Below are 22,564 nucleotides of genomic sequence, written 5' to 3' on the forward strand. Positions count from 1 at the left end.
AACTGAAGAAAATCAGAGCAAGTCCATGAGACCTAAAATACAACCTTGAGTATATTCCATCTGAATTTAGAGACCATCTCAAGAATAGATTTGACGCATTGAACACTAGTGACCGAAGGCCAGACGAGCTGTGGAATGACATTAAGGACATCATACATGAAGAAAGCAAGAGGTCACTGAAAAGACAGGAAAGAAAGAAAAGACCAAGGTGGATGTCAGAGGAGACTCTGAAACTTGCTCTTGAGTGTCGAGCAGCTAAAGCAAAAGGAAGAATTCATGAAGTAAAAGAACTGAACAGAAGATTTCAAAGGGTCTCTCGAGAACACAAAATGAAGTATTATAATGTCATGTGCAAAGAGCTGGAGATGGAAAACCAAAAGGGAAGAACATGCTTGGCGTTTCTCAAGCTGAAAGAACTGAAGAAAAAATTCAAGCCTCGAGTTGCAATAGTGAAGGATTCCATGGGGAAAATATTAAATGATGCAGGAAGCATCAAAAGAAGATGGAAGGAATAAAGAGAGTCATTATACCAAAAAGAATTAGTCGATATTCAACCATTTCAAGAGGTGGCATATGATCAGGAACCAATGGTACTGAAGGAAGAAGTCCAAGCTGCTCTGAAGGCATTAGCAAAAAACAAGGCTCCAGGAATTGATGGAATATCAATCGAGATGTTTCAACAAACAGATGCAGCGCTGGAGGTGCTCACTCGTCTATGCCAAGAAATATGGAAGACAGCTTCTTGGCCAACTGATTGGAAGAGGTCCATACTTATGCCTATTCGAAGAAAGGGGATCCAACTGAGTGTGGAAATTATATAATATCATTAATATCACATGCAAGCAAAATTCTGCTGAAGATCATTCAAAAACGGCTGCAGCAGTGTATCGACAGGGAACTGCCAGACATTCAGGCCGGTTTCAGATAAGGATGTGGAACCAGGGATATCACTGCTGATGTCAGATGGATCCTGGCTGAAAGCAGAGAATACCAGAAGGATGTTTACCTGTGTTTTATTGACTATGCAAAGGCATTTGACTGTGTGGATCCTAACAAACTATGGATAACACTGCAAAGAATGGGAATTCCAGAACACTTAATTGTGCTCATGAGGAACCTTTACACAGATCAAGAGGCAGTTGTTCGGACAGAACAAGGGGATACTGATTCGTTTAAAGTCAGGAAAAGTGTGCGTCCGGGTTGTATTCTTTCACCATACCTATTTAATCTGTATGCTGAACAAATAATATAAGAAGCTGGACTGTATGAAGACGAATGGGGCATCAGGATTGGAGGAAGACTCATTAACGACCTGCGTTATGCAGATGACACAACCTTGCTTGCTGAAAGTGAAGAGGACTTGAAGCACTTACTAATGAAGATCAAAGACCACAGCCTTCAGTATGGATTACACCTCAACATAAAGAAAACAAAAATCCTTACAACTGGACCAATGAGCAACATCATGATAAACGGAGAAAAGATTGAAGTTGTCAAGGATTTCATTTTACTTGGATCCACAATCAACAGCCATGGAAGCAGCAGTCAAGAAATCAAAAGATGCATTGCATTGGGCAAATCTGCTTCAAAGGACCTCTTCAAAGTGTTGAAGAGCAAAGATGTCACCCTGAAGACTAAGGTGTGCCTGACCCCAAAAAAAAAGCCATGGTATTTTCAGTCGCATCATATGCACGTGAAAGCTGGACACTGAATAAGGAAGACCGAAGAATAGTTGACGCCTTTGAATTGTGGTGTTGGCGAAGAATATTGAATACACCATGGACTGTCAAAAGAACGAACAAATCTGTCTTGGAAGAAGTACAACCAGAATGCTCCTTAAAAGCAAGGATGGTGAGACTGCGTCTTAAATACTTTGGACATGATGTCAGGAGGGATCAGTCCCCTGAGAAGGACATCATGCTTGGCAGAGTACAGGGTCAGCAGAAAAGAGGAAGACCCTCAACAAGGTGGACTGACACAGTGGCAGCAACAATGAGCTTAAGCATAACAACGATTGTTAGGATGGCGCAGGACTGGGCAGTGTTTCGTTCTGTTGTACATAGGGTCGCTGTGAGTCGGAGCTGACTCGATGGCATCTAACAACAACAACAACACTCTGTCATATGGGGTCGCTTTGAGTCGAAATCAACTTGATGGCAGCTAACAAGAACAACAACTCTTACTTATGTGCACTGAAAGCAAAATTCAGAGGACATGAAGGTTACCCAAGGTCAGGGGAAATGAGAGGATGAAGGTGAAGCAGCACCAGATCAGTGCTAGGCAGCCAACAGTCATTCTACAGACAGTAGTCAGCTGGCCCAAGGTCTCAGACCGACAAGGTCACTGACCCTGCAGTTGCCAGCCATGGAGGGGGTCATCAGCATCCCTGGGAACCTGTGTTCTAGAGAATGTCGATGTAGAACAAGCCACTGCTACAAAGCCATTAGCAAACACAGATGAGGACAACAGGCCACTGTAATTAGTTTATCAGCCCAAGGAGGGGAGGATTGGCAGTTACAAGGCAGAATCCTACCATGTTATAGAAATTAGCAAACACATGCACAAGTACTGTTTTAGTCTTTCAAAATTAACCCAACCCAGTGCCCTCGAGTTGATTCCGACTCATAGCGACCCTATAGGACAGAGTAGAAATGCCCCATAGAGTTTCCAAGGAGCGCCTGGCGGATTCGAACTGCTGACCCTTTGGTTAGCAGCCATAGCACTTAACCACTACGCCACCTGGGTTTCCCTCTCAAAATTAGTTCTATTAAGTAAAAAGTTCCATGTTAAGTAATTCAGCTCAGATATTGTTATAACAAAAATACTTAAACTCAATGGTTTACAAGAGTCACTCTGGTCATCTAGACGCCTGCCTGAAGAGATGCAGAACTTTCCTGGGCCCTCCAGGTCACAGGGCAGATACTGATCACAGACTTCGCTCCTGGTGAGTATATGCCTGGAGTGGAGACTGCCTGTGTGTGAGGAGAAGTCTGAAGATTGCGACTATGCCTGCAACACTCCCATACAGAGTCTATGGTCAGATCATACAACATCCGTAACAGCACTAGAGGGGAAACTATGGAAAAATTATCAACTCATTCTTCAATTATGATATTTTAATGCTCATCTTCAGCCAAACATTTTCAATTACAAAATGAAAACTTGCTTAAACTTAATAGAAAACATCTACTAGCTTCCTTGGCCCGTTCCTCCAAATCTCCTTAAAGTAAGCTCTCTAAAACGCTTAGAGAAAACTTGTAAAATGTGCTGACTCACGCTCTCAGCCACTTCTTTGCTGATCGACAGCTCAGCTTTAAAGGGTATCATTTTCCAACAGCTTTGTCATTTCTCAATTGGTGACCCTCAACATTTTCTCTGCAATGTCACATTATCTATCACTTATAATGTTATCACAATACAATGTTCATAAAGTTTATAATCACTTGATTAAAAAAAAAAAAGACACTGCAGTACAAATATAACATTGGTGTTAGTCATCAGATGAATAATCTAAATGAATGAGAAAGAATTATCATAAATCTCTCAAGGCAGTAAAACTGGAGGAGGTAAAACCCACTTCGCTTGGAAGGCCGAATAGGATAGATGGAATAACCTACCTACATAAGTGGCAGAAAGCTGGCCTTACATACAAACGCTCTTAGACTTCATCTTCTTTAGCAATCTGGTATGATATTGGGCATAAAGCAGGCTCTGGACTCCAGTGTAGCCTAAAATGAGGTTTTCTAATTACCCACATTAACAGGGTTTATTTCTGGAGTCTGCCTTTCGCGAGGCTGGTTGAAAACATCCTGTTTTGGATTAGAACGAATCCAACCTGCCCACTTCTGACGCCAAGGTGTGTGCAGTCAGTCGGCGTCTTTCTGTTGTGAAATTATGTAGCCACTTTCCTTTTACCTATTTTCCTTTCAGGGTCATTTTTGACTTCATACGATAGGCTTATGGTTAGACGTGACGTTTCTAATTTAAAGCCAAACCTAAGGGGTAAGAGCATAAGAATAAAAGGTCCCATTTCTGGAAGAGTCTCTAGATACTCACATTTTTATTAACTTTTTGTTGCTCACATGAATGGAATGAAACTGTGAGTTATTTTTAGCAGTCCTAATATATCAATATCAAAGAACTATTTTTACGTGTAGGTCTTTATTACTTGACATCTCAGTTACCTAAATTGCTGGTTTAAACGGGTCTTAACTTTTTTATGAACAAGGAATGTTTTGTCTCAGCTACCACCAATTATTATTTATTCAAAACATACAGATCTCAAAATTTAGTTACTGTAATATAAAAGGAAATAAATTTAAAATAGTGTTATAAAGAAATTATGGCGTTATAATGAAATTGATTTTTTTTTTTTTTTTCTGTTCCAAAGGGTTGGTCTAGGAAAGGCTTTTAATTTGAGCCAGTATGTGATGATCATCTCAGGTGACTGCCAAACGTTAGTTCTTAATGGCCAAGTCCTCAGACACAAAATGTAACTTTACCTGATAGTTTTAAACCAGTTTCCAGAATGAGAACTGATGGTGGATAAAAAGCTAAAATTGTAAAGTGGAAAGTGTCCTTCCTTGTGGAGTGGAAAATATATATGAGGGTCCTAGCCCTCCTACCAGCCCACTGCCGTTGTTGGTAATGAAAGGAAATTGGAATTCTTTTCATCTGCTGCACAGACAGAAAAGAAGTAGGGGCTCTGGATACAAGGAAAGCGCAAAGAAGCAGCAAGGCTTTACTGTGACAGGGTATTTTAATATTTACCGTTCAGACAATCAGGAGGTCAAAAACAAACCACTGTGAAGAGCTCTTAATAATAATATAGTTAAAAAGAAATTGGTAAAGAAAAAATAAGGAATGATAAGAAAAAAAAAAAAAAAAAACCCTGCATCTTAGGCTTCTTTGTTTCCTTGAAAATAGTCTATTTAAACAGGGGAGAATAGCTAGGATAATTCTTAAATAAAAAGGTAAAAAGGTGAGACCAAGAGATGTTTAAGTAAAATAAATAATAATGTAAATGGCATGCTACAGGTCCAAGACTAGACAATGGAATGGATTAAAATGACCAAAAACAGATTCCAGTGTAAACAGAAATTGAATATAAGACGAAGTAAACATCACCAGAAAATGGAGATGAACTAGACTACTCAAGAAATGATGTTTGGAAAATGGCCATGACAGACAGGCAGGGTTTTGTAAACATTCGCTCCTCACATCATAAAACAAAATAAATTCCTGAAGGATTAAGAAGTTAAAAGCAAACACAAATACATACAAACTATGTATCTGTAATCTTTGGATGGGTCAAGAGTTTCTAACAACAGTAGGAATCCCAAAGAAAACGACAGATGTAACTACATAAAACTTAAAAAGTTTCAGCTCCTATAAAATGATAGACATAGATAAAATTAAAAACCACATAAAAATGAGATGCTATTTTCTATAAAAATTATAAAGTACACACAAACCGATATTAAAAATCCCTAATAATAAAGCAACCTCCAGAAGAAATATAGATGGCAAATAGACATAAAAAGTGTTTAGTCTCACGAGCAATCAAAGGAAAGCAAATTAAAACAGCCAGATATCAGTTTTTACAAGTCAAGTCTGCAAAGTTTTCTTTTCAGTTGAAGACATAAGTAGCTGATGCGAATCTAAACTGGGAGAAACTTTCTGGAAAGCAACTTGTAAAATGCATCAAGAATCTAGCAATGTTCTACCCTTTGACCTAGTAATTCCACTTCTAAGAAAATTAAACAGACTGATTTATGTGTAGGGATGCCCATATGTTCACTCTTCATGACAGCAGAATAGGAGCTGCTTAAAGTATGCAAATAAACTATTGTACAACCATGACGAAGTGTTACGTGGTTAAATTAATTTTATTCAGAATTTTTAAGGACATGAGAAAATGGTCATTCTATTAGTCGATTAAAATACCCCATGTAGGGTTATACATAGTGGATCCATATTGTAATATATGTACAAGGGAGTAGTAAAAACACTGGAATTCAATATACTGAAATGCTAATACAGTCTCCGGGTACAGGAATTACAGGTGACTTTTATTTTAAGCATTTTAGCCTTTGCAACAGGAAACATGAATTAGTTCCTGGAGGAGAGTCATTTTTTAAAAAATGTTGTCATATACATAAACCCAAAGTCTGATATAAATTCAGTCTGGTATAAATTCAGATTCTCTAATAGCAAACTGTATTTTTGACATGGAAGGGATAGAAAACTCTTGGCTGTAAATTAGTAGCAAGCACAGCTTTAGCTCAGGAAAACAAGCTCTGAACAAGTTCCTCCTCCCAGCGGCCCACCGAAGTCCAGGCCCAGGGACTCTGAAGTGTGAAGAACTGTTTCTCAAAGCAGAGACCGCGGTATTAAAGTTACCAAAGAACATGAAGAATCTTCCACCATGATTAGAATTCAGCTTGGCTTTTAGAATTTGTTTGTTTTTTAAAATAATACTTTATAGTGTTTTAGGTGAAAGTTTACACAGCAAATCAGGTTCTCCTTTAACAATTTTTATACACATTGTTCCGTTGCATTGATTACAATTTTTACAATGTGTCAGCATTCTCATTATTTCCATCCTGTCTGTTCTGTTTCCATCCATCTAGCTTCCCCTCCCCTTCTTGCCTTCTCATCTTTGCTTTTGGGTAAATGTTGGCTGTTTGGTTCCACTCAGTTAGTTGTTTAAGGAAGCACGTTAGTCACAGGTGATATTGTTTATTTTATAAGCCAATCTCTTATTTGGCTGGAAGGTGACCTGCAGAAATGGTTTCAACTCCAAGTTCGAAGGGTATCTTAGGGTGATAATCTCAGAGGTTTCTCTAGTCTCTATCAGTTCATGACGTTCAACAGGTCTGGCCTTTTTTAGGAATTCGAGGTTTTTTTTTTTTACATTTTTCTCCTATTCTATCTGGGACCTTCTATTGTGTCCTTGGTCAGAACCGTTGGTAGTGAGAGCCAAACGCCATCCAGTTCTTCTGGTCTCAGGTTAGAAGCGGCTGTGGTTCCTGCGGATATGAGTCCTGTGGAATAGTTTCTTCTCTGAGTCTTTGAGCTCCTTCATCTTGTTCCTAACAAGTAGAACCAATAGCTGTATCTTACATAGCCGCTGGCAAGCTTTTAAGGCCCCAGACGCTACTCATCCAACCAGGGTGCAGAACATTATCTTTGTGAACTGTTATACCAACTGGTTAAGTTGTCCCCCAATATTATGGTCCCAAGGCTTGAACCAAGTAAACCAAGCCCGCAAGTTGTTTGTGTGTGTCTAGGAAGCCGCTGTAACTGTACCCCCATGTGGTTTGTTATATATGCGGATATATACGCAGCACACACAAACGTGTACGTACGTATACCTACAGATACACCTGTACATGCAGGTGCGTTTACTCACGTATCCCTTTCTATCCATATCCACCTACATAACCACACACATATTGTTTGGTTGTTTTTACTGTTGTTGCAAAATTTTATATGTTATAGCATTTACTGAAATTGTTCCTTTTTCTCAAGTACTTCTTAGTGTCTTTATATACCTTGATCGAGTTGTGCTGACTTCACCCATATTTGGTTTTGTCTTTCCTGTCGCCAAAACAACAATTATCTACTAACTAGAAAGTGTTCCCCCTCCCTCTTCCTCCTGTCCCTGGTCACCATCAAAGAATTTTGCTTTCTGTGCGAATATCTATTCTTGACTTTTTATAATAGTAAGACCATACGATATTTGTCCTTTTATGACTGATTTCACTAGCATAATGTCCTCCACATACATCCATGTTATAAGAATTTTGCAGACTCTTCATTATTCTTTATAGCTGCGTAGTATTCCATTGTATGTATGTACCAAAATTTACCCGTTCATCCATTGATGGGCACTTAGGCGGTTTCCATCTTTGCTACTGTGACTAATCTGCAGTGAACATAAGTGCGCTTGCTTTTTGGAGTTTTAATAAAAATTAAGGATATTATAATGTGACAATACCATCTTTATGAAGAAATATATTATGCCCCAAACTCAAGAGTGTTAATCAAGAAATAGAACTATCCCTATTACGGTATCTAAAATGTTTCTATTACTAATTTACTCAACATACAAGCTGGTATGCATCTATATGCACAGGGATGTGCACGCATGTATACAAACAGGGAGAAATACATCATCCATTGGCACTCATATACAGATACTCACACACGAGTAGTTCTCCATGTTTAGCATCCATACTTTCAGCAGCACATTTAATGAGTTTCGTATTAGAGGATGCTCTAAGGCTTTTTTTTCTAAGGCAGTATCTGGAGAGTCCACTCTATCAACCCTCAATGAAATGACTTGCTCGATCGATATACAAACACACAAACACACCCACTTTATCTGGCATATCTTTGTAGTCGATTAACTAGGACTACTGCACTGAAAGGCTGGCCATTAAGCCCCTGGACAAGACTTAGCCTAAGTAAAAGGTTTCCAGGGGAAAGTCAAATTTATTGATTTATAGCCATTCTATGAAGCCCTGGTGGCACAGTGGTTAAAAGCTTGGGTGCTAACCAAAAGTTTGGCAGTTCGAATCCACCAGCCACTCCTTGGAAACCCTATGGGGCAGTTCTTCTCTGTCCTATAGGGTCGTTATGAGTTGGAACCGACTCAACAGCAATGGGTTTGGTTTTTTTAAAATTTTTTTATAGTCATTCTCTAAGGGTTAGGGTTATTTTCTCCATTTATCATGATGTTGCTTATTGGTCCAGTTGTGGGGATTTTTGTTTTCTTTATGCTGAAGTGAATCCATATTGAAGCATGTGGTCTTTGATCGTCATCAGTGAGTGCTTCAAGTCCTCTTTACTTTCAGCAAGCAAGGTTGTGCCGCCTACATAATGCAGGTTGTTAACGAGTCTTCCTCCAATCTTGATACCGAGTTCCTCATATATTCCAGCTTCTTGGACTATTTTCTCAGCATACGGATTGAATACGTATGGTGAAAGAATACAACTCTGAGGCACATCTTTCCTGATCCCAAACCATGCCGTATCCCCTTTTTCTGTCTGAACGACTGCCTCTTGGTCTATGTACAGGTTCCTTACGGGCACAATTAAGTGTTCTGAAATTCCCATTCTCTGCAATGTTATCCATAATTTGTTATGATCCACGCAGCTGAATGCCTTTGCACAGTGAATAAAACACAGGCAAATATCCTTCTGGTATTCTCTGCTTTCAGCCAGGATCCATCTGACACCAGCAATGGTATCCCTCGTTCTATGTTCTCTTTTGAATCCAGCTTGAATGTCTGGTAGTTCCCTGTCAGCGTACAGCTGCAGCTGCTTTTGAATGATCTTCGACAAAATTTTACTTACGTAGATTAATATTAATGATATTGTTCAATAATTGCTACATTCTGTTGGATCACCTTTCTTTGGAATGGGCAGGTATATGGATCTCTTCCAGTCGGCTGGCAACACTACTCTTATTCAAAACTACACGCAGGGCTGTTCTAAGTGAGCTTGTGATTATGAAAGACACTTTGCCCTGTTCTGTTCCCTCTGTCATTGTCACCACCATTTCCTCCCACACTATGCAGATATACTCTTCTGACAGCTGCTGTACCACTGGGAGAGAGAGGCTTGAATAATGGAGCTTTAAACAATAGTCCTAAAGTAGAGAGCACCTTGGACAGGAAGCTCAGACTGAAGTCCCAGGCCTCACTGCCACTCACTCTGTCACTTGTGCCTCTTTGGCTCTTAGTTTCTTCACTACGACTCTAAAATTCTTTAATTTCATTACCAAATTAAAAAAAAAAATTTTTTTTTGATGGCATGTCTTTTCAGTATTGGAATTCATGCTTAATAATTGAGAGTGTTTCAATATTTGGTTGGCAATATGAATTTTTAGAAATATCTGGTAATACAAGCCACCTATAAGGCGAGTGGCACTCCGGCACCGCCGATCTGTGGTATGACGACACACCAATAAGAACTACACAGAGAATTTATTGCCAGTGCCTTTCCATTAGGTTACATGGGGAACCTCTGGTTTTCCAAGTATGATACAGAAAAACCAAAACAAACCCATCAGGGCTCCCTAACTGTAACGGAGGAAAGCCATAATTATGCTTGCAAACCTTGTCTCAGAGAGTAAAGGAAAAAAAGGCAAAAGTTTCCAAGAGTTTACAAAACTAACACATCCAGGAAGCATCAGCTAAGAAAATGCTCAACCTACATAACCATGAGGCTCCAGCTCAGGTCAGCTGAGCTTCACTCATTTCAGAAGGGGCCCACCTTGATGCTACATGTATTAGAACTTGAATAACCCTTACCTCCGAGGTCCAGAGACATAAAAAAGTGGCTGGTATACTGTTAAACCAATAGTAACCAAAGAGTAAAAAGCATAAAATATTTTAAAAATAAATAAATGGTACATGGACACATTTTTACCCAGCACCCAAAATTAGTAGACATTAGCATTTGCCATATTTGCTTCATATGCCATTTTTATGAAAGAAATAACATGCTATAATTACAACTTAAACCCTCATCACGATTTTCACATCTCCCCCTCCATCCAAATAAAAAAAAAAAGACAACCGTTATTCTTAACTGGGTATGTATTTTACTACATACGCATGTTTTAAGGTGTTTTTCAGTATACATACGTGGCCTATTTGGACAGGAAACCTTCTGAAGCAGAACTGTCTAACAAACATGTGAGAAAGCGCCTGGCAGTTATGAGACACTAGATTAATCACTTTAAACCAGGGAAAACTTCTTTCTGCTTATGCAAAATCCATCTCCCAAATGCTGCCCTGAGCTCCAGTTCTTACAAGGCTATTTGTATTAACAGAGTCCCATAGTACAGTTCGACTCACAGCGACCCTATAGGACTGAGCAGAACTGCCTCACAGAGTTTCCAAGGAATGGCTAGTGGATTCAAACTGCCGACCTTTAGGTTAGCAACCATAGCTCACCACAGCTCTTAATCAGTGCACCACCTATGAGTCAGAATCAACTCGACAGCAACAGGTTTAGTTTATTTTCTTGGTTATAGTATAGTTAGGAAGAAAGATGTGGCAGTCTGCTTCCGTAAAAGATTACCACCTTAGAAACCTTATGGGGCAGTTCTACTCTGTCCTATAGGGTCACTACTAGGCTATGAGTCAAAATCAACTTGATGGCAACAATAACAAAAAAAAAACTAGTGCCATCGATGGCAACAGATTTTTTTAAAAAAATAGTATAGTTGCTGCATTAAAAAAAAAGTATAGTTTATAATCTGTCCTTTCTTTCATTGCCTTCTCTTTTTAGAAGTATGAGAGCTAGCTTTTATGTTCAACTGTAAGTTTTCCTCAGTCAAATTCACTTCTACTTAAAAGCTATAAATAATTCCCGCCTTCCTTCCACTTTTGGTATTCTTTTAAGTTTATATTGTTTTGTTCACCATTGGGTTCACCATTTTATTCTTAACTTTTTTTGGCCTTGTGTTCTATGAGCAATTCCCTCAGCTCTGTACCCTGCCCTCGTCCCAAATTTTGGCATTTGATTGAAGTATTGTCCATCTCTGACAAAATCTCTGTGTTCCTTTGGGAACTCTGGGTTCTCGAAATCTCTCTCCTAGTTCCTCCTTCTCCTCGGAATCTCTCTCCCAGTTCCTCCTTCTCAGAATCTAAGTGCTGAAGTCTCCTCCATTTTCCTGCTAATGATAATAATAACAAACCTCTCCCTTGCTCCCAGCCTCTCTGTAGCTATTGCTATTTATTATTTCTCCCTTCACAGCCCAATTGTAGAAAGAATATGGGGGCACTTTTAGAAGAATTAAATATTTGGTAGACAGTCAATGTTTTTGAGGACACGAAGTGAAACTAATCCAGAAAAGGGCTGTCTGGCTGAATTTTCATTCTATTTTTTTTTCTGCAAAGTTCCCTGCAGCAAACATAGGTAGGCATTTTTTTCAAAACACAGAGGCTACTTTGCTTTCTGGCATTGCCATCCCTTTAACTTGCAATCCTCCCCACACAAGGACAGAATGCTTGTAAGATTATCAGCCAGCCCTGATTTATGCTGCATTTTTCAGTTTTAGCTTCCTCATTATTACCCCACAACACAAAAACCTCCCAAACTTTGACCTGAATGTTGGCCCCAAAACCAAAAGCATACAGAACCAAGGCCAATCCTGTCCTCCTAAAAGTATTTAACCTTATGACAAAGAAGAACAGAAATACTTTTTACTTTTACTATCACTTTTCTGGACTGAGAAACTACGAAGTAATATGACTAGTTTTTAAAAAACTAAGTGTGCCAGTATTTACATATTTACATGAGCGCAACCCTTTAAGATACATTCCACTTGAACTCTCAATTCTCAAAACATTTTAAGAACTTCTTCTTGGGAAATGTTTAAAAGTTAGGCGATACGAGCTGTCCAGCGGCCACCCGCAGCGGTCACCACTTAAGGTACCACAGTCTGTCTGGTACAAGCACGCCTCTCCCACTGCAGGGAAAGCTCCTTGCGAGCCAGAAAACGTGACGTGTCTCCTACAGCCATCCACAGCTCCTCCTCAGCACAACACCTCGCACATCGAGGGTGCTTTATAGTCTATCTGTTGAAAACGAATTGGGGTTATAAAGACCCTGTGTAAAGACAGCACACTACACAGTCACCTTACTTTTGGCAACAGAAGAATGTTTTTTCCTCACAAAGTCACCTTCCCAGGTAGGAGAGAACACAGCCAACCTGAAAAGGGGCAGAAAACTCCACAAAGTGTGCCAACAAATGTACTGGGCTAGACTAGAGCAACACATGATTCACAGTCTTTCTCTGCCCCATCGCCAGCCTCAGTCTGGGAAGTTGCTAAAGCCTGTTAAGTCGCCCCAGAAAAATGCACGAAATTTTGCAGCATAACTTCAGGGGGTCTGGAAGTTTAGACCCATCTACAGATCCCTAGAGGGTACATGGACACCCACCTGCAAGGCCTCACTCTAGAGAGAGAAGTTTACTGCCAATAAAATCTCATGGCTCAGCTAGACTACTACCTGCAGAGCAAATGCACACTCCAAACAGGCTTTTAGTGAGGACTCGGAGTTTGCTTTATGCAGTTTCTTGCTGGGTTTCATTGATGGTTACCTCCTCATGCTTTCTAAAGGCAGTGGTTGCTAGGCAACAACACCTACACCCTGTACTTAACTTTGAATAACAGACTAAAGTTTCCGGTACTGAATTCAGAATAGGTTCATTCAAACAGCAGAAAAGCCATATGAATATTGAAACAAGAATTTCTAACCTAGCCTCTCAAAATTATTTAGGGATGACAACTGCAAGAGAAGCAGAAGAAAGAAAAGCACTGAAGGCAAATTTGAAGCTGTTCTACCAAAATTCTGAGACACCCAAGGCAATCTAGCTGCAGTGTGTCTCATGGGGGTGGCGTGGTTCCATCCACGTAAGCAACAAGCAACTATCGGTAATACAAAGGTCAAGAGAAGTAGTTTAATTCACTGGCTACAGCTTGTTGCTCACAGAATTAGTATTACTGATTTGATACCACATGGACCAGGTAGTTACAATCGGTCCCTAACAACAGGGTGTGGGCAAGTGGTGGTTCGGTGGTAGAATTCTTGCCTTCCATGAGGGGGACCCAGGTTCGATGCCTGGCCAATGCACTTCAAGGGCCGTTACCATCTGTCTGTCAGGGGAGGCTTGCATGTTGCCACGATGCTGAACAGGTTTCAGTGGAACTTCCAGACTGAGAAGGACTAGGAGGAAAGGCCTGGCAATCTACCTCCAAAAATCAGCCACCGAAAACCCTATGGATCACAACCATCCAACCCCATTGTGCGTGCAACTGCCATGAGTCAGGGGCTGACCTGACGGCAGCTAAGCAACAACAGACCATTTCTCTGTCCTGGGTTGAAACTGGGCAGATCAGGGAAAATCCCTTACCAATACAGGCAGTCCCTGACTTATGACAACAGGGTCCCGTTCGGACAACTCCATCATAAGTCGGTTCTGATATAAGTCGAATACCTCAATTTTTTAAAAGTTTTCATTATTATTGCCTTTTATTATCCGTATTTTTTATAAATCTGATCTTTACTTGTCTTTGGGGATTGAAAACTTTACATATGAACACCTTTGTCTTAGTCATCTAGTGCTGTTATAACAGAAATACCACAAGTGGATGGCTTTAACAAAAAGAAATTTACTCTCTCACAGTCCAGTAGGCTACAAGTCTAAATTCAGGGCGCCGGCTTCAGGGGAAGGCTTTCTCTTTCTGTCGGCTCTGGAGGAAGGTCCTTGTCATCAGCCTTCCCTTGGTCTGGAAGCTTCTCAGCCAAGAACCTCAGGTCCAAAGGAAACGCTCTGCACCTGGCACTGCTTTCTTGGTGGTATGAGTTTCCCGTCTCTCTGCTCTCTTCTCTCTTTTATATCTCAAAGAGATTGTCTTAAGGCACTATCTAATCTCATAGATCTCATCAATATAACTGCCACTAATCCATCTCATTTCATCATAGTGATAGGATTTACCATACATATGGAAATCACATAAAATGGTGGACAATCACACAATACTGGGACTATGGCCCAGCTAAGTTGACAGATATTTTGGGGAAACATTTCAATCCATGACAACCTGTGAATGAATATCTGAGAAAGATAACATCAGCAAATTACATGCTGCAACACTGTGCGAAATACATATTACAAACGATAAGATGAAAAAAAGAAAACCGGCCAGTCCTAAGTGCGGTCTGTCATAACTCCAGTGTGTCGTAAACTGGGACTGCCTGTTCCAAATATGTCAATGAATATGCTAAGTATTTATAACACCTCTGTAAAAGAAAGGTAGCATGACACTGTAATAAGGTCTAAAACAGCCCCAGAGAATTTTGACATGAGTTCAGTATTCCTACACACACAGAATTAGCAAATTTTATTTTAAAAAACTTCAAATATACAAGAAATTTTAAAGATCACTCACTTCAGCCCCTCCTTTCACAGCTGAGAGCAAAAAATTAGCCTGACTTTATGGACAGGGAAACTAAGGCAACGAGGTCCACAGGGTGAATAACAAACGCACAAAAATAAGAATCCAAGTGAACATCTAGTCGCACGGATTACATGCAGTCTACATGCTGATGGGAAACCCTGGTGGCGTAGGGGTTATGAGCTATGGCTGCTAACCAAGAGGTCGGCAGTTCAAATCCACCAGGCGCTCCTTGGAAACTCTATGGGACAGCTCTACTCTTGCCATGGGGTCACTATGAGTTGGAATTGACTCGATGGCAACTACCGTAGCTCTTAACCACCACAGCACCCCAAAAAAACCCAGTGCCGCCGAGTCACTCCACCAGGGTTTCCATTTTCCCACCTAGTGATTTTTATCTATGTGACCATCAGTTGTCTTCGAAATACACAGATGATAACACTATGTCTAATGAAGCCCTGTATTATTTTGGGGGGCAGATCTACTGTCTCCAGAAATAAACATTCATTAGATTTGGAGCTTCATTCATTTATGGGTATTTAGACATTGATGGTAACCTGTCACAAAAGACTTTCCACTTCTAATTACGGAACCACAACATGCCTTTGTCGTGATGAAGACGACTTAAGTACTCTTGTCAGAGACAATCACCTTCCATTTTGCATAAACATCAGGGGATAATAAAGGAGCAGACCTGATGTCCTGTACCACTGCGGCCAGTTACTAGTCATGTGAACTCAGGTGAGTTAACTGACTTCCGGGAACTTCAGTTTCTCACTCACAGGGATTAAAATAGCTAACTTGAAGGGTTGTTACAAACACCAAGTGTACTTACGTAAGCAAAGAACCTGACTCGTAAGGTGCACGTGATAAGTAATATTTATTATTATAGACGACAACACGAGAAAGGTGAGAATCCACAAATTTTGGGGTCTGAAACCTCTCTGAGCCTCAGTTTCTTTACTTGCAAAAAGCGGACAACTGTGGGGCTGTTGAAAAACTTGAATAAGGATGGTCACTTTTATTTTTAATAGTTGCCTTTCTGTTTAATACTCTCATTATATTACACAGCTAAAATATTTTCTTTTAAACCTTAAACCAGAGCCATAACTTTTATGCAAAACACAATAAAGACAGAGACTGAAGAGACCTGCTGTTTTCTAACACAAAAGCCACTTTATCTAAGCAACTGTGCTATTTGAGGAGCGAGGCCCACCTGTCTGCTCTTTGTGAAGTAACAATTCAGTCATCTCTGAGATGTCAGACTTTCTCTAAAGAAAACGCCGACTCTTCAAACTTGATCCCGACAAGTAGAAAAAAAAACATGATTTTAATAGATCGAATAAAGCCCAGACACTCTCTAACAGCCTGAAGAGTAGAAGATAAATGACGGAAGAGGCCAAAGCATGAGAAGGTAAGGGCAGCAGTGCCAGGTAGTTCTCAATGGAGTAGAGCAGACCAGTGGCCCTGGAAGCACCGTCCAGGCCAGACCAGGCCAGGCCAGCAGCATCACCTGGGAGCTTGTGAGAAACGCAAGTTCTCAGCTCCCCTCCAGACTAGGGAACCCGAAGCTCTTCAGGTGGGCCCAGCGATCTGCTTTAACAAGCACGCCAAAGGACTCCGCTGTAGCTGGAGAGCCTCTGGGGTCAGGGAGAGGAAGGCAGTGAAGGCTCTTCATTAAAAACGGATTTTACGTGTGACTGATCTGGTGCACACATCAGCTAAGTATGCTCCTCCCTGATAGTGCCCTGACCCCAGGGACTCTGTCCAGGGCTAAATGGGACCCTGGCGGGGGCCCATCTACAGAAAACAGCACCTATGGCAATTAGTTTCGAATTGCTGAGTGATCTCTCGCAGCTGGTGGTAGAAACTGCCATGGTTAACAGAAACTGCTTTTTAGTGCCCCCTCCTCAGGCTGAGGAACCCTCGTGGCATAGTGGTTGAGAGCTGGGCTGCTAACCAGAAGCTTAGCAGTTCGAATCCACCAGGCTCTCCTCGGAAACCCTATGGGGCAGTTCTACTCTGCCCTACGTCCTATGGGTATCGACTCCATGGCAACGTGGTTGGGGTTTTTTGGGGGCAGGGGCCTCAAGTGGCGCCCAGGACACGTGCTCTACCTGTTGCATCTGAGTTCCACCTCCGGTCACCCTTGAGTCCTAAATCAGGAATTTCTATCCTGAAAGCTGAAGTCTAGCTACCTGAAGGGAATATTCTGTATACTTTTGCAGGTACCTTCATATATTGCGTACCTTTTGATTCAAATAAAAAGCCTTTATTTAGTTCTTAACAAATGTGTTTTATATGTTCTGGCATTTTTCATTTAGTGTATTTTAAATTATAGTATTGCTTTTTAAACTAATATTTTATCAACTTTTTAACTTCTTGCTTTGGGGTTGCATCACTGTAAAGGGTGTACCTCTTTGATAATTGATTTGATTAATGACTGAAAGTCTGCTAAACACACATCGAGCACCATGAAGGTATTATAGTGACAAGAAGCAGATGTGGTAAGACAGTTATCATTTCTGCCCCCAGAATTTAAAGCCTAGCTTCTTCTGTCCAACTCAATCCCAGAGCACTGTCTACAAGGAAACTTGCAGGCCCTTCACCTAATGTCACGGCTTCTGGTAACTCAGCAGAATTGAGAGCTAGAATTCTGCCCTCCCTGGCCCCAAGAAAGGTAAAAGCCCAACCCCTACAGGAAAAAGGAATTTTGCTGCTGCTTGAGCTGTAGGGCCATTCATCCACTGTCTGAGGAAGTGGCTCTCTAGGATTCTAAATTAACTGGTCAAGTTTGCAATCAGCCCAGACTGACACAAGCTAGTAATGGCACAACTGTCACCCCGCCCAGTGAGTATGCCTCTTATCCTCTAGCAGAGGGAAGACCTAGCACATGGAATATCCCACCACTAACCACTGCCGTCAAGTTGATTCCAACTCATGGCCACCCTGTAGGACAGAGTAGAACTGCCCCATAGAGTTTCCAAGGAGCGCCTGGCGGATTTGAACTGCTGACCTCTTGGTTAGCAGCCGTAGCACTTTACCACTATGCCACCAGGGTTTCCTCACGGAATATACAGGTACTAAATGCTTTTAGAACAACAGAACGAATAAGCAAATGTCTGATAAAGACAAGGATGGCCACCAAACACCTCAGTTTAACATATCAATCCCTCAAATAACTGCAGCCAAGCTAACGGTTTCCTGGACATTTTTTTTTTTTTTTTTTTTTAAAGACATGGGCATTCAAGATATGGAACAATTCAAGTATGATATCATTCCCACGTGAGATCTGGAAGGCCGAACATTCTGGAAGGACTCAAGATATGGGCAGAAATCCTCAAAAATCTGTTAGTCATACTTATTTTTGTCATAAGCAATTCTGCTAAAAACATCCTTTAGATTACTAACTAATAACTTCAGGAAATGTGAACATCAGAATTGGCAGTGGTTCTGCAAAGCATCGTTCGAAGGACATGTGGGTGGAGCACACTATTTCCCTGTGGGCTCTTCCCATTTGGAAAGCGGCACTGAGACAACAACCCAATGAAACTCTTCTATTTTCACAACCTGTTAATGATAAATATCAGCTATCGGACGAATGTTGTTGTTAGCTGCCAAAGAGCCGATTCCAACTGGTGGCAATCCCAGTGGACGAAAAGGCATTTTCATTCTCCCTAATCAGGAAGCTGGCATTATTTTAACATTAACATCACTTTGTTCTTCTTCATTGCACAAGACAGAAAACTTTAGAAGATACAAGCAATTATTTTGTTTTCTTTCTCTGATCCTAGGCCTTGCTCTCCTTGGTTTGACCATACATGTAATTAAAACCATCAGACTGTGAGGATAATAAGATTAAGACGGAACAAGAGGTCCTGAATCTCTAAAAGCAATTTCTCGAGCTCTAAAGTGGATTCAACATACCACTCAAATGGCCTGAGAGTCCTTCCCTGGAAGACTCAGCAATAATTGCCAGCTGTAGGACCAGAGATGAGTATCTCACTGAGGTCTTTGCAATCAAGGATGAGATGTAGCAGGCTGATTTCTGGGCCTTTTTCAATTTTATATTCTTGTGAATGGAATAAAAGATCCCAGGAATTGACAGCCACAGGTTCTACCAGATGTAGAGGGCCAGGGCGGCCAAGGGTCTAGTCACATGACCACTCACCATTCCTCAGCATGTATGCTCTTTAATGTTCCCATGCAACGCTAAGTGCACGAATGGATATCTGACTAAAGTAACCAACAGATCTCCATTCTCCATCTATTGAAATCCCACTCACTCTGCAAAACCTAATTTAAAGGGCATGTTCTCTGAAAATATCATCTCCCCCTGGCAGTGCAGTGGTTAAATGCTACAGCTGCTAACCAAAAGGTCAGCAGTTCAAATCCACCAGCCGCTCCTTGGAAACCCTATAGGGCAGTTCTACTCTGTCCTATAGAGTCACTATGAATCGGAATCGACTCAATGGCAACAGGTTTGGTTTGGTTTTTGAGCTGCCGGTCTATTACGAAATGTGTCATTTTGGGTTGTATTTGTGTGTTAACAAGTCTGTCTCCTTTCCTGTGAGCCTGGGATTGTACAGTCCACGCCTTATTCATTTTTGGATTACCAGGACATAGTGGTTGGTCTAGAAAAGATCTTCAACATAGATATATGGAAAGATACAGTTTAATTAAGAATAGTGACTGGTGATGCCATTTTTTCTTTTCATTCATTCAATAAATTTTATTGAACGCCTATCATTCATTCAATAAATTTTATTGAACATCTATTGCATACCAGGCTATAAAGTCATACCAAAAAACCAAAAACCCAACTTCCTGCCTTTGAGTCAATTCTGACTTTGCGGCCCTATAGGACAGAGAAGAGCTGCCTCATAGGGTTTCCAAGGATAGGCTGGTGGACTCGAACTGCCGGCCTTTTCGTTAGCAGCTGGTTCTGGGTAGCTCTTAACCACCGAGGCACCAGTGCTCCAATTAAGATGCCGATCACTCTCACAGCATGATAAAAACTGGTAAAATTACCAAAGTAAGAATTCAAACTAATTTCAGATAAGTCACTCGCACACTCGTTAAGTGATCGGCATCTTAATTTCTTACAATACAGGATGTTATAATAACAGAACACACTCCACGGTGTTGAACTCCACCAACAAAGGCAGTAACATATGAAGATTAGACACAATTGTTCTCAAGACATGGATTCTGCCCAGAAAACGTACAGCAAAACTCTTATCGATGGCTGAACAAGTTTTCTCATTTAAATTCTCTGTTTAAGACAGCGCAATAAGATGCTTCCTGAAAAATTCCTTTTACAAAGGTTACATCCTTGCTTTTTCACCAGAGGCACAGTAAAACGAAAATCACTGCACGTCTGCTAAACATCATCATGTATCTTTTCAGTGTTCTCCGAAAGCCCCTTAACTTAGGATATGACAACAAACTTCTCCTTGAATTCAGCATGAAGAAAAAGATTCACTCTCTGAAGTGGTAACGTTTTATGTGAATAGACAATAAGAACTATCGTATGGCCAACATTTCTTCTTCTGCCACAGCTGATGGGAAACCACAGGAAAATTTAGGGCTCCAATGCAGTAATAAACTCATTCCAGGTTCTTTCTTCCATGATGTTATAAAAATGATTTAACCATTGTGCTTTATGTTTTTAGTACTGTTAACAATTCTGATCTTATTTCTGATTTTGTCGCTATAAGCCATAAACTAAAAGACAAGCAAAAAAATGTCGTATTGCATGTAATACGCAGTACCTACTTGATGGATCAAAGTCATCTTTAGCTATGTGAACACAATAAGGCACTCCTTTTTTTTTTTTTTAATGACAAATACATTTTGATACTGTCATCATTATAAAATACACAAAGGCATTTTTGTTCACAAAATCAAACCATCAATAGGACTTAAAAATCAGTATTTTCAAATAATTTTGGACTTAGAAACTTTCAAATAAACAAGACATTCAGCTGCCCTTGTAAAATTTTAATGAAGGGTATTTGAAAAATCATTTCTCTCCCCCACTCCCACCACTACCCTTATCTTTCTTCCTTCCTCTCTCCCTCCCTCTCTTCCTTTCTTCCCACCACTCCTCAGGACACACTCCATCCTGAGTATCTGGGATACAGTCCAGTATTTCGAGTTTAGTTGAGAGGTTTCCCACATTATTACTTTAAATAGGAACATGGTTTAGTAGCCAGCAATTCAAAAGTTTAGAACGGTAATCATATGCTCAAAGAAGCAGCCTGCTTGGCCGATCACCAAACTGAATGACTATTAACCCTAAAGAAATAAGAAAAATAAGAGATGTCATAGCAAATGAGACCTAATATTCATTATGGCGTGTTCCTGTAAATCCAGATCAGTGTGCATATTAAATTAGAAAAGGTAACTTACTTAAAAGTTGCTTTCTTGCTTCTGAACATGTCAGAAATGAAATAATGGAAAAGGGTAATGTTCATGTGATACGTAAAAAGATTCATTGAAAGTTCCCATTCACTGCATTTTAATTGCTCCAAGATACGGGGTCAAAGACCAGTCAGCAAATAAAACTTAACCAGTTTTTATTTGGATTTTTAAAAAAAGGAAGAAAGAAAGAGGAGGTAATGACCACACTAAGCTAAAAACGTACAGTCGGAACAACATTTAGTAACAATACTCATAAATAGTATGCAACTGTTGAACCATTTCCAAAGTATCTTGACATCCTTCTTTCATTTCATTTTGTGAAGTTCGTATGTAACAAGTACTACCTCCGTGGGGGAAACTAAAGAAAAGAGAAATGAGAATAGCTAACAACACCGTAAGCAAGTCAGCAACAAGACTGAGCCAGTAACCAAGGTCTGCAACCTCTGGGGCTTCCTCTGCATCTATTCAACGCACGCTCAAATGACACGAGCTTAAGATCTCATCGTCTCAGTGGGAAACGCAGAACGTAAAGCAGGACTGGGAAGACTGAATACACTTCCAAATGGCGGCGTGCTTAACCATAAACCAACAGGAGGAACCGGAACTGGTAAAAGAAGTTCAAACATCAGTAACCAATGGTTACCAGACAACATAAAATACAGATTGTAAAAAAATGCATTATTCCCACAAATGTGCCATTTTTTAACTTTGTTTTATTTTCGTGTTAGAAGTTGAGGAAGGAGAGTCCGGATGACGGCAGAGGTTACACTGTCCCCACAACTAGCGAGAATATTAATGAAAGAGTCACTTACTTGGCTTAGCATTGGCAACCACCAGCAGGCTCTCCAGCGAGTGCACTGGGGGATACCTGCTGTTTTCTCCGGGGCCTTCATTATTGCCGTATTCTATTACTTCTACGTGTCCGAGAGGAACGCTCCATTTTAATAAATACCTTTGGCTGGTTGATATCATAGCATTGCTTTCATGCGAGGTGCTGGAACAGATAGAATTTTTTTTATTTGATTACATGAATAAGTTAACGATATTTTTCACCCCTTAGGATATTCAAGTGAGAAAACATTTTAATTGTTAAATTACAGTGCTTCTGATTTTCTTACAAATAGTTACCATTTGGTTCTTCTGTATGAGGTCTCCAA

At 40.4% G+C, this 22,564-nt stretch overlaps 1 protein-coding gene across 5 annotated transcripts in view; it reads right to left on the minus strand.

Annotated features, from left to right (window-relative positions):
• Positions 1 to 22,564, minus strand: part of ARHGEF10 (Rho guanine nucleotide exchange factor 10) — a 180,649-nt gene that overhangs the window by 54,254 nt on the left and 103,831 nt on the right. For all 5 annotated transcript variants that reach the window (XM_049902646.1, XM_049902647.1, XM_049902644.1 and 2 more), the window contains one exon: positions 22,220 to 22,401. In XM_049902646.1, coding sequence (XP_049758603.1) covers positions 22,220 to 22,401 — 182 coding nt within the window. The remainder of the gene's footprint in view (positions 1 to 22,219; positions 22,402 to 22,564) is intronic.

Source organism: Elephas maximus, chromosome 12, assembly GCF_024166365.1.
Source record: "Elephas maximus indicus isolate mEleMax1 chromosome 12, mEleMax1 primary haplotype, whole genome shotgun sequence".
Lineage (NCBI taxonomy): Eukaryota > Metazoa > Chordata > Mammalia > Proboscidea > Elephantidae > Elephas > Elephas maximus.